Genomic DNA, 13,428 nt, shown 5'->3' on the forward strand with positions numbered 1-13,428 from the left:
TAACACGTGACCGGAGGCTCACGTGATCAAACGATATTGAGAGCGGGGGGGTTCTTCTACCACCGACTGCAAAATTATTTTTTTGTGGCACATTCCAGAAACTACACAGAAAGATAGCTATAGAGGTCACGGGAAGGACAATGACAGTGAAAGATGAATTAGTGCATACTATATGGATTTTTCTGCGAAAAACTACATCCGTATTTTCATGCAATAGCAATAAAACTGTAACTTCAAGAAAAGGACTATATTTCGGGAGATATGTAGAAATAATTGTACATGGCCTGTATATATATTTTTTCCTTACTTTTGTATTTTTATTGGCTCTTATATATAGTCCCGCACTAACTAACTATAGTTCTATAGGGATGGTGCAGATTCGATAGAGGGCAGGTCGAAAGTACTCGTGGCGCCTCTAATGTCATAAATTATAAGCTTTTGGGGGTAGCACTTTCAATACTTTGATGGAAATATAATCATAATAATGTAATATATATATAATAATATATATACTATATATATATATATATATATATATATATATATATATATATATATATATATATATATACTATAATATACTATAATAATATAATATAATATACTATATAATATATATACTATATATACTATAATATATATACAATAATGATAAAAGACCCCCAAAAGTATTCACTTTTCATCACTAGTGGCGCGGTAGTCAGCTTGCACCATCCCTATTGTATCATAATATATATCCACACGTGTACACAAAGCGCGACGTTTCGCAGAGTTAGAGATCGCGAGAACCGCAGTTGATATGTATAATCGAGCAAATTATTCTTTTATCAATAATAATCTGCCAATATTGATGGCAAAGCGAAGAGAGTATAACTAGTCCCGGAGATGATGAAAACTTATCGATTGATATTCTCGTTACGGCAGACTGATGAGACCGATAATAATTCGCGATGTTTCGATGATCCGTTCAAGCACGAAACTTATTCTCTGCACCGAACTAACCTCTTCGCTGCGTTTGTAACGTGTATCGATTTGTTTGTCAACAAATATCCAGACCACAGTACACGTTAATCCATAAGAATCCTTTACGAATACACTCGCCAACATAACCTCTGTTTTTCCAACTGATATCTTTCTGGATAAAAGACCGACCGTTAATATTGTGCGTGATGGATTTGCAGGAAGGTAAGAAATAAAACACGATAGACGCGTAGGTTGAATATAGCAAGAACTTTATAAAAGACGAGGCAGACCCACAGATGGTTTAAGTAATACATGTTTTTTTTGTGTGGTTATACGCGTGTCGATTTGTCGTATGGCGAAAAAATGTTATGTTTTTTTTGTGCTCGTGTGAAATACGTTTTTTCATTGTTGATTCTTTTTTGTATATATGTATGCATGTGTTCGTTCCATTTGTATATATAATACGTGTAATGTATTGTAGTTTTTTATGTTTCGGACGATGCAAGTTACAATTAATCCAGGAAGTTGACACCTATGAGGCTACATATTTTTATACACCCTATGAACATTGCATAGATAATAGAATGAAATATGAATATGTTACATTTCTCGAAATTACAATAATTGTTATCGCATTTTTATTATGTTCACAAATTACAGTATTCCTTCATCACTTCTTTCGAGCTAATATGTAGTCTCTGTGTGTGTATATTTATCTCGTACGTGTCAAGTGACTGCCAACTTTTTACATATTCGTTCTCATTCTTTCTCATTTAACGGTGTTCGAACTACAGTTTTGCATTGCAACACTGAACAATAGCTCGAAAACTTAGACGTCCAGCGCGAATAGACTGCAATTAAATGACGCAAATAATTCCAAGTAAGTATGAGGGCAAACGTCTTTCGTTCGAAGTTCGAACGAACTTCCACAAAACATAACCTCTCAACGATCTTCTTCGAATCGTTGTCGCACAGCACCAATCTCCATTTTTCGGTAGTTTACTGTTTAATGCTTGTTTGATTATTTAATTTCGAAAAATAAACCTGATGGATCCGCTTCGTATGCAGTAGGATAGTTCAGTTTTTTTTCAACGAAATATCGTCAAACGGTCGATAAAGGAAAAGAAAAAAAAAACAAAAAATAACGTAGATATTTAAGCTAAAAATAAAAATAACAAGAATGAAGATGTAAAGAATTTTACGTTCATTTAGTGCACAGTGTTGTGACTTTTTTCGGTACAATTTTTCTGTCATGTGAGATATTCATACATATTCTTCATACTATAATAGCCCGAGCGTTCCTCTACGGTTCGGAATTTTTCAATTATACAGGATTATTGAATATTTCATGTCGATTTTTTTCATTATCGTTTGCATTTTTCATATTGCGCTTAAAATTCCTTTGAATACGTTGGGAGATCGAACATTTTTATTGTTTCCTCGCGAAATTGCCAAAAAATAAATTACTCGATGGAGCAAGTATTTTTTTCCGTCGTTATCCTGCGCTCTTAAAAAACAACAAATGTTAAAAACAATGAAAAAAATATACTTCCTCGTTGTTGGAGGTTTTCTCGTTTATTACAATTTTTCGGTGCTATTATTTCTTCATTTTTATTCGCAGATTCATCAGCATACATTACTTCATGTTTCTGTTTATTATTATTTAGGCTCCCAACGAGACATGAATCTGCACGAGGATTCAATCGAATCATTGATTATATGATAATAGTATGAATGATAACAATAATATTAATCGTAAGTATACAGAGTGAAGCAAAACTAAATGTACGTTTACCCTGTTACAGACGAGTGTTTTGATATTATTGTACACTCTTCGTTACGTCGTAATTGTAATAGATTTTTTTTTTCGCTAAATTGCCAATTCTATTGAAATCCAATGTCAAGCATGGTGGCTTTGTTGTATCGATCTCTGTCGTTGTTTGGATTGAAATAATCTTTCTTTCTTGTCGGCTCTGCGTATTATCAAATTTTTTCATATGAAAAATCGAATAAAGTGGAGTTTCACGCGTTTCGACGGAACCGACGTGATCAAACGGGAACGAACGATAGATTTTTTGAAATCCATTGATTTCTGGGGTAAACTTTGGATTTTTTATTCGAAAAAATCGGAAAAAATCGATATTTTTAATCTGTTTTAAGAATTTTTCTAACTTGGAATGTGAGGGCGACGGGAGGGACATAAAATAGTAAAAATCGTTCCAACCCCAAGTGCGCGGAAGAGCTTAGAATTTCCTGACTTTTAATGAGAAACAATTACTGTAGAGGAAGCTTCGGAAAATCGAGATTCGCCGGACAGTGTCTACAGACGTAAAATTAATATACGGAGTGTCGGAAATGTGAGCGCGTCGTCTCGCTACGAGCCTTGGAACAACGTAGCTCTTTGACAGCTCTGAATTTCGTTTCGCAAAAGTAAAAGGAAGAGACTCGAAGCAACGAATTTTCTCTCGGTCGAAAAATCACATTTTCTGATGAGGTAAAAATTGTCCTGTTTTACGCTTGTCGAAGTAACTCATCAAATGTCAACGATGTCGAATTTCTCAAACAAAAATAATATTGTTTTCTCATAGTTTCAGGGCTTCGATGGTTCTTCGTTATTGGCTCAGCGTTTTGGAACTTTTTCTCAAATTCAAACGGCAAAAATATTGGAAATTATAAACTCTTTTGAATTTGTCTATTCTTCGAATTGTCTTGATCCCAAGAAGAAACGTCACAACTTGACGATTTTTCAAAAAATCCAAAACGTCATTTATCGCATTGTTACAATTTGGACACCCGTTGTACCTTAAAAGGGGCTCGAGAGAAAACTTTAACGGCTCTTTACCCTCACGCCTATATTTTCGTCTCGTCCCTTCTCGCTCGCGGAATGACTTTCAATATTTGCATTATAGAGAAAACGATTTGCCTATTCTTCTCGTTCACAGAGTGAATACGACCTTCCGGAGCTTTGGCTCATCTGCAGACTGGCAGTATATCTTCGGTGCACTCGGTGAAAGAATAGCACTTTTTTCATTCTCATATAACCTGTATAATTCCTAATAAAGAGACTCTCGCATTATCCTTCAATGGTTCGAGTCCCGAACAGTCGCGATCGGGGCTGTGAGAATAATCGAGTGGAAATTACGAAGAGGTTTTTTCCCCTATTTCTGAGTCGAGCAAAACGCAGGAGGTTTGGAAAGGGGTCAGGGTGGGGGCAGGATTCGCAAGTGTCTTCAGAATATCCGCAACTTTATCTCGCCTCTGGTCTAGCGAATCGTTATTTTAGACCGATAAAAAAGTTCGGTGCATGGCAAAATTTCTATTCGCACTTTTTTTTCAATCCTATTTGCACATTATGCTCTTCGCGTTCGACAAATGCCCCGAAGATTTTCAGTACCATTTGAAACGAAAATTATTCATTTCAGACGACGGCAGATTCGGCTACGATGCGACAAATATCAAGACGCAAACTGAAGTTCGATCGTTGAATTTCACCCTTTCGCCTCGCCTCATTTCAAGCAAAACATCGAGAGAGATCGTGACAATTAGAGTGGCCCCTCTATTGTTGTGTTTATTCTACGATTTCGTAGAGATTTTGTCTTACAATGATGAAAATAAGGAACATGCATCAATTGTTTTTGCAACCGTGGCCGAAACTCTCGAAACGTTTTCCTTCGAGCTCCCATTACGAAAAAAATATTGTTTCTCAAACAATAAAAGTTTGTTATACTATGTTGAAAACACAGAGTCATCGAGCGATGGTATATGCAGCGCCAAGTGTCCAAAAATCAAACTAAAATCCGTATCTACCGGATTTCGTCGCGAATATAAAAAATATCAAAAAATGTGATTGCATTAGCCGAGTTTTTACGTCACTTTTTACGTCGGTCACAAAGATTACTCTATTACAAATTGCGCTCGCATTTGCCACAACCGAAGAGACTGCTGGATTCACACCACTTCACTGCTCATTACGAAATTTATTTGTCGCGATTTCAATAAAAATTGACGAAGAAATTCGGTAGAATACACGCGAGGCGTCTGACATATGTGACGCCGACCGTATTTACTTTTTACTACGAGAGGCGCCACCATCGATTTTGAGGTGATCCCCACGGGAGCTCGATGACTGCGAGACTTCAGATCGATGTTCATTCCCAAACTAAAGAATCGAAAACTCACATGGTGAAGGTTGGAGGTTAGGAATGTGAAAAAGTGAACCGCAGTGTAGAAAAAACAAACTTTCTGTGCCGGGAGCTCTGAGAAACGCGTTGATTTTTCAAACCACTCGAATATACATTTATTTATCAACATCGTAGTTTTTATGAAACTTTCTCAAGCATGAAAAAGCTCTTGAGAATGGACACACTCGCACGCACACACTTCCACTTCGAAATGACGCCACGTGACAAACATTTCGTCTTCATACTTTTCCAGAGGTTCTTTTCATCGCGTTTGGTTTATCGACCTAAGCTCACTGGAGGTTAAAAAGCACGAATTCCATCTTGCAGAATTTCCAATAGACTATACAATTGCGTAAACATTAATGACGTAGCAGAATCGTGGGTTTTTCAAATTTCTATCGAGACTCGATTCTCGTCTCGATTACCCAAATTTTCTAGATTTTTCGATTGGGTGAGCTTTACAAAAGGAACGAATAGAAGCTCTTCAGCGTATGGGAAACACAGGTACCTGCTGGTATAGCACGACTTGATCCCTTTCGAGTGCATTTTGTCTTTTATCTCTCGCAATCGACGTTTTTCCTCAAAATTTTAATTATTTTTCACCCGCAAGGTTATTCTGTCAATTGACGTGCACAATTGAAGTGTTGTTTCGTGGACTCTAAACAGGACAGAGATGATAAAAAATGAGAGTGAAGTGCGTTCGATTTTCAAAACGTTCAATTCGAAAACGTGTCGTTTTCGGTACATTGGAGCTTCGTAAACCAAAATGTTCTTTCATCGCGTACATGAAATGACACTGAAAAAGTCGTCGAGTCCCTCGACGATCAGAACGAGAAGAAAATTTTTACAATAATTCCACTAAATTTATGGGGCTCGTCTAACAGAGTTGAACGATCGAATTATATAGTTGAAACGATCGTCAATACGATGAGGACTGACGTCGATGCCGCAATCGAGAGAATCGGCCTAATCTTTCGAAATTCAATACACACACCTATACGATAATGAAACCTGTGCGATTGTCAGTAGCCATAAAAGCGCCTCGTCACAGCACGTGCGATAACTATTATTCAAATACGAATGAATTAACATTTTAATTAATTCCGTGACAGAGATTCGTCGAAATGTTGGTCAGTCAAAGGAAAACGAGGTTTGAATTAGCACGTGACAAAGAATCGAGGATTTTAAGAGCATAAATACGTGACGACGACAACGACGACGATTATTGTTATTGATTCTTAGATCGATTAATACGCCATAGAACAATTGTCTGTGTATACTCGTGTGATTTTTCTGTTGCGATTCATAATTCTTAACCTCAAATATTTTCTTCGGTTTTGTGCCAAAATGTTGCCAGTCTGAGAAAATATCGACGATATTTGTTTCATTTCCTTTTTTTTTGTACCTGTATCAACGTCAGTTGTGTTTTTACATTTATACGATAAAATCTCTAAAGTTTATGTCGTAACAAAGATCATTGATGAATTTACTGATCAAACTATACCAACGATGACAATATTTATCGTGTAATGAGTGATAATCGTTCAGATTGTACAAGCAGGACGTAGGTTTATTCATTCCTGTATATTTTTGTCTGTGTTTGTATCGTTCAGATTTCGAGTCTTCTAAAGATGTTTGTGCAATCGTTCAATTAAGAATAAACTGGTCGAGAAGTCTCGATGGATCAACGGATCGATAAAATTCTCAATTTTCCATCGAATCACAGCTTTAAACACGTAAATAAGTCAATTATGATTATCGAATTAGACCAACCTTAGAGAGTTGTACAACGGAGTCGAAATTGCCTTAAATTATTTGAATGAAAAGAAAACAACATTTATTTCACATATTTACGAGTTTCATCATCGACGTTGGTCGAGCAATAGTGACCTCACCGTGCAACCTTCCCTTCGTTAAAAGAACGAAGAGAAAGGCGTATAATTGAGTCTCGTTGTGGCACGAGGGAGACTTTTCATGCTGAAAAGAAGCTCGGGGTCGGTTTCCAAGCCGTTTTAGGGTTGGCGATCAAAACATGGCTTCTCAGACAAATAAATCGCTCTTTAAATACGATAACTAATATTCAATGAAGCCTCTAGATTGTTCGAAAAAAGGATCATTATTTAATCTCGTTGGTGCGAAGGATTGAGAAAGGAAATAATTGAAATCCACGCTACTCAACTTCCCCGGTATCCTTTAAATGTTGAATCATAGGTACAAGGTTTGCGGCTGGGGGAGCGTGTCCGAATCCCGTTTGTTGCCACGCGTCTCAACCGATCGATAAATCCACTCGGATTAAATGATTAGATTCACTAATTAATCGATAGAGAGTTGGAAGAGAGCGAGCGCCACTGATCGTTGCAGCAGACGGACGAGGGGGACACGCTCGTCCACGATCAAAAGTGCTTCATGTTTGTCAAGGTTTTTGTTTTAGTACAGATATGTACAAAGTATACAGCGTTTCGCTTTTTTCTTTCTTGTTACCTACTGTTTGTAGTTGTCTTTCTTGTTCCATTTAATATATTCAATTCTAGCACAGAGGACGGATACTTGACGCGAGTTCTACGCACTATTTTTTCAATGTATCATTTTTCAGATCACTCCGTTCAACTCGCTCTCAAACTTTCCCGAGTTTCATTAACCTTCGGAGTTTTTATTCTGTCGTGGGAATCGTGGGGTGCAGAGTCGAATCGGGTATGGAAAATTGGACCATCAAAGAGCACAAAATAATGCAATAAATCTAATCGTCTGAATAAACAATTATGAAATTATTCTTAATGTGTGGAATTATTAACCCTCTCGGAGCGTATGTTGCTTCTACACGCAAGACGCGCTTCCACGCCCCATAAAACTGCATCGGTCAGCAAGGTCGTGGTTCCAACCGCCTAGTTCCATCAAGCAAGGTTAGATTGCACCATGGATACTCCTAAACCAAGAGATAAACTGCTTTAACCCATCGAAATATCAATATGAATCCGGCGTTTCGTGTGAGTTGGCGCTGTGTTAAAACGTGCTTTAGCTATCCCAAAAGAAAAGCGAGTACACATTCGTTTTTCATACTCCAAACGTTAAATCCTTTCAAAGAGAAGCTGATATGATGTATTTTCAAGGTGTTAGGTGCTAGATTAATTCGTAAACTTTCCTGATTTTACCTCCCCAAGTACCTGCCGCTGGGCGCACCCGACATTAAAAAATTCGCATTTCCCAAAAAAAAAACTAAAATGTCACAATCGATTCGTACACGGAGAGAAAATTTTACTAAAAACTACTATCGTGCCACAGAAGTAGGGTTCTATATCGGTAATATTTATTAATTCTTACGAACATGCATAGTAATTTTTTGTGAAGCGAGTCGATGAAAATTGATGAGTGATGTCAAAATAAATACATCGGTACACACGTATACCGGTATATTATCGTACAATCGCGAATGAAATTCTGTTATTTACCATAGTAAATTTCTAAACACTTTGGCGTATGATCGATGCTTGTGTTCGAGCTCCTCAAATTTTACTACGTTCAACTGTAAATTTCAATTGTGAAAACAGTACTGAGTATAGCAAAACGGCATAATAATTCTACTTGACAGTTCATCATCGAGTCAATATAAATTTTACACCGTTCACTTGGTGAACTACGTTAAGAAAAAATAGCACAGTTTAAACCTTTGTCACAGCAAAATACGCAATTTGAAAATTTTCATTCAGAATTGACTTGGAAATTACAATATTTTGGCATCATAGTAATCTTATCATGGCATCATAGCAATTCTTACTATTTTTTTCTCTCCGTGTAAACTAGAAAGTATTTTGGGATTAAATTACGAAGGTAATGATTTTCCTCCAACGTGAAACAGGCCCCTCGGTCCGAGAGGGTTAAGATAATTGTTCGGAATGGGAAGGAGAGCGAGAGTGAGAGAAAGCGATAAATTCTCATAAATTTGCAACAATATTAAAAACATAATGTTCTTCAGTTTTCATTATTTCGTAACAGCAAAAGGATTAATCGGGTGTCCGGAGTGTACACAACGCGCGATTGCAGCAAACGTTGAAGCATTGCGAGTTTGATGGAATTTGAGTCTGTTATTCACACTTGGTGAGCTCGCCATTGCTATCTGTACCATGCACGTTTATACCATTGTCAGCAATCGTTCGTGCAACGTCGAATTATACGAGATATATGGGATTTTGGAGATGCATAACCAAACTATAACACACCGGGTTAGTTTATCGATCGACCATTGTCTCACTGTGTTCCCTGCTCTTTCTCTCTTCGCGCTGCGAAGCACCGTCACTTTTTCTGCTCATCGGAAAATTTTTACACGTGCATCCCGCTATTTTCTTAACTCTTTTGCTTTCCACTCGCATCGCGCGTTGTGTCTGCTCCTTTGTTCCCGGCGACTCGTTAGATTATTCCGAATAAATTTTCTCTCCTCCATCCAAAAGCAGAATTATAAATTACGAACTATTTGAAATTCAAAAAAAGATAAGTGAAGCGAAAAATTGGAAGCTTTTTTCCACTCCTTCGCTCCATAATCCCTCGATGAAGCAACATCCGCCGCTTTCCCTCGAAAGTACGCTCAATTTATTTAATCCCTCCGAGGTTCACGAGCAATTTTGCTCTCATAACTTGGGCCCGTGCGTCGAGCGCGCGTACGTATTAATGAATCCGTTATTTGTGGGCTGCACGATCGGCAAAATGGAGCTGAAAGCTCGCTATTTGTACGTTCTGAGTTTATAAACGCTTCCTCTCTCTCGCTCTTTTCAATCCATCCAGAGGATTGCTAATCATAGTTGAATCAACGGTGGTTTACGTAGCCGCCCTCTGGTGGCGCAAGCAGCGTAATTTTCGTTCTCGAAACTGCCCACGAGAGGGCTGTTACAAATTTCTTAGTTAATTGACCATTTTGGGAAAGATCGATAGCCGTAATAGTAGCGAAAATGAGGTTGAATAACAGCAGGAAACTTGTTATTGATGGAATTCTGTACTCCGAGTTGGGAGGGACAGAGGGGCGAGAGTTTGTACGACTGTTTCAAATAAAACGAGCCTTTGCGTAGATTATTTATGGTCGTGAGAGCAAAGCAGAATTAATTGTCCCACGAGCGGATCAATTTATATCGAAACTCTTCAAATTTATCGTCTTCGCAATATCGCAATATCGTTAATAACGAACAATTAAACGACAATATTTCTCTCGACTTGATTCGAGCCTGTTCGGCTTCGATCCTCCCACAATTATTGCCAAAAGAATTCCAGAACGAATCGTCAAAAAAAAAAAGAATGTCCGAGTAAATCGTTCTCAGTCAAGCTTCATCCCGACCGAACCCAAGATTCACCGTACCGTACAATACTACCCCGCCCGGCTTGTAAGAAGAGCCGTTGAGTGGATTCTCGCACGCTCCTTTGACAGGCCAATTATCATGGAATTGCATTTGTTTAGCGAATCGGCTCTCAACGACCAAGTGAGAAAAATCTTGAAATGGGAATTGAAATGGTCTGACACAACGTGAACATCCCACATTGGGTACTTACATCGATGGTCGTGTGTGTGATAAACTCCGAGTGTTACTGAGGCGGTAACGAGAACTGCGCGTCATTAACGGTATCCCGACGACTAACATCGATTATGTCTACATATTAATTTACCTTCACATCGTATATAATATACATGTATATAATAATAATAATAATAATATAGCATGTTTTGGTAATTATGTACTTAGATTATATTACAGTGTTAATGTACGTCGACTATACGATCATGGAATGAATGATATGCCAAACATATTTGTTAGCTTTCTAGTACGCCGCTTAGCCACCCGATTTTCCGCCAATTATCGAATCCTGTTGGTATTCTCCGTTTCATACTTTTTTCTTTATCATGGTTTCCGCGTTCGCGTTCTCCTCTTTCGCCGGTTCATCCATTCATAATGATCGAATCTCGCGTGGTCTTGATAAGTGAAAAAAGTCTTTAGAGGAAAATAGGTTCTTTAGTAAATTGACAAGTAGATAGAGGATCATCATCATCATCATCATCATCATCATCATCATCATCATCATCATCATCATCATCATCATCATCATCATCATCATCATCATCGTTATTTGAAATTCGAGTTTCGCGTGTGGTCTTTTGCGTCAGATATAATCCCTGTGTGAAATTGATTCCCGCGTGGTGTAAGAATAGTCGTGGGAATCGGACGATTCGCACGAAGTTTGGTCAGCATCGTGTCATTTCTCGTTCGTTGGTGAACAAATAATCGATCATTTCCGAGGGTGTTGTATAGATATTATTTGGGTTGATGTTGATTATTCACTGATCTTCATATAGAATCACCGCGCCTGGCGGCCATTTTGGCAGCTCTGGTTGCCAGGGCGCCGAGTGAACAAACGAGACCGGTGAGAGTTTCCCAGAGGGTGGGTCTTCGTCTTTTTTCGCCGTTGATCGTTGCGTACGTTTCGGTGAATCCAGCGAAGTAACGTTGATAAGAGCCGCGTTTGTTGGCGTGTTTATTTGTCTCAATGAACTGCTCGTTGTTGTGTTTCGAAGATCTCGGCTGTTTGACGATACTGCCGTGTGACGAGCGATGGCTACCGTTGTTGACGTTCTCGCGATTTGAGCGATTGTTGAAGCTCTTGGTCGAGGCGTTGGAGCCGACGAGCGTGCTGTGCAACGAGGTCGCATCCTGCGAGCCCCGATGGGATTCCGTGTCGTATCGAAATTGGGCCTGCTGAACGTTGCTCAAACGACGATCCATTATCATAACGAGGTTCTGGTGCAAGCGACGATCGTTTTCTTGGAGCGAGGACCACTGTTGATTATCGTTTTTATCGTTCATACCGTTTGAATTACGATGATAGACGTAAGAGCCGTGACGCTCCATGTCAACGAGACGGGTATCGGCAGCAACGTCAGGCAGCACTTGTCAGGCGTATTCGGTGTCGGTCGAGGCTGAGCGTTCGAGATGAGACGAGTGCGAAGAGTGCACAGGTCCGGGTTGCCCGGCAACGGGACCCGTGCCAGCCTCCTGTTGCTGCTGAGCTTGGGCGTAAGCCAGACTCTTTTGGTAGCTAAACAACTGTCGTTCGAGGCTGTAGTTTTCGGCTTGGAGGGCAGCGATCTCGCGTCTCATTTGTTGATTGTGGATGCGGCAGACATCGTCGTATTTGTGATAGGTTGCTTGGAACAAGAGGTGACTCTCGTTCCATTCGATGCGAATCCTCAGCTGGCCCTTGTCCGTGATAAACGGACAGTGATCTGTCTTGACCTCGTTCATACCGAGATTCGTTTCCATTATAATGCCCTCGTCAGCCTGTTCCTGAACGTAATAGCGACTGAACGGGGCACCCGGGAGGCTTATCGCTTCCGCGTCCGGGTCCTCCCCGCGCATCAAATAAGCCGACCAACTGACGTATCTCAAATGATTCCGTGGCACGTTGTGGATGTCTTTGTAAACGAGCTGGAGCCGCAACGTGTCCGAGTGCAAATCGGCCCTTATCGCCCACGCTTGTTTGTCCCGATCGTAACAAGGAGCCGCCGAAAGCGTCGATGTGCCCACCGCCTGGACAGCCACTTCCGATATCGTACGGGCTTCGATCATCTCCAAGGAGACTCGGAGTATTCCTTTGTGTGCCAAACTCGACCAACGCACCCGGGGATGCCAACCGAAACCCCGACCCTCCGCATCCGAAAGATCCTCGATTTGACCCGATTCGATTCTCCTCTCACCGTCGCCGAGCGCCACGCTGTACCTCACCCGGCAACGGTGGTCGAAACCCGTTAGTCTCACCAGATAAACGCTCAGTCTGTTGTCCGAACGCGCCTCCCCCTCTTTGTTACCCTGCGGATATATCACCACGTTCCAGTCGAAACCACCGAACGTAAAGTAACCAGTTTCCAGCTTGTTTCCTTTCGCTTGACCCGCTGTAAATACTCCTGTCGGCATCGGTACCTCCGCCGTAAATACCGTTCGCACGTTCGCCATTGAAAGCTCCAATTGAAACTCCCCGTTTGGATCCGCGAAGTTTCTACTGTACAAATCCGAAACCGGTATGTAATTTCGGTTGCCCTGGGCGGGCGCGTCGTACGTGAACTTTACTCGCTTCCCCGAGAAACCCTCGTTCGTCGAAAAGTGCTCTCGATTCAAAAGCGTAAACGTGAAGTCGACGTACACCCGCAAACCGCGAGCTGCACCACGCCACACCAGGTAGACCCCCAGTACCTGATGATTGTACAGAAAGACATCCAACTTCAGAGATCACTAATCCTTTCAACTTAAGGAACTTG

At 40.2% G+C, this 13,428-nt stretch overlaps 2 protein-coding genes across 3 annotated transcripts in view; both read right to left on the reverse strand.

The window, feature by feature from the left end:
* Positions 1-10,841: 10,841 nt before the first annotated feature.
* On the reverse strand, positions 10,842-12,138 carry LOC122409520 (uncharacterized). The gene has a single exon (XM_043417150.1). It carries the CDS (start codon positions 12,023-12,025, stop codon positions 11,465-11,467), a length of 561 nt encoding a protein of 186 aa, XP_043273085.1. The 5' UTR covers positions 12,026-12,138; the 3' UTR covers positions 10,842-11,464.
* The window catches only part of LOC122409519 (uncharacterized), a 71,666-nt gene continuing 70,305 nt past the window's right edge, over positions 12,068-13,428 (reverse strand). For both annotated transcript variants that reach the window (XM_043417148.1, XM_043417149.1), the window contains exon 4: positions 12,068-13,363. In XM_043417148.1, coding sequence (XP_043273083.1) covers positions 12,068-13,363 — 1,296 coding nt within the window. The remainder of the gene's footprint in view (positions 13,364-13,428) is intronic.

Source organism: Venturia canescens, chromosome 4 (genome assembly GCF_019457755.1).
Source record: "Venturia canescens isolate UGA chromosome 4, ASM1945775v1, whole genome shotgun sequence".
Lineage (NCBI taxonomy): Eukaryota > Metazoa > Arthropoda > Insecta > Hymenoptera > Ichneumonidae > Venturia > Venturia canescens.

Coding starts and splice junctions, on each gene's coding strand:
- LOC122409520 (XM_043417150.1), bottom strand. CDS start 12,025: ATGGAGCGTCACGGCTCTTACGTCTATCATCGTAATTCAAACGGTATG.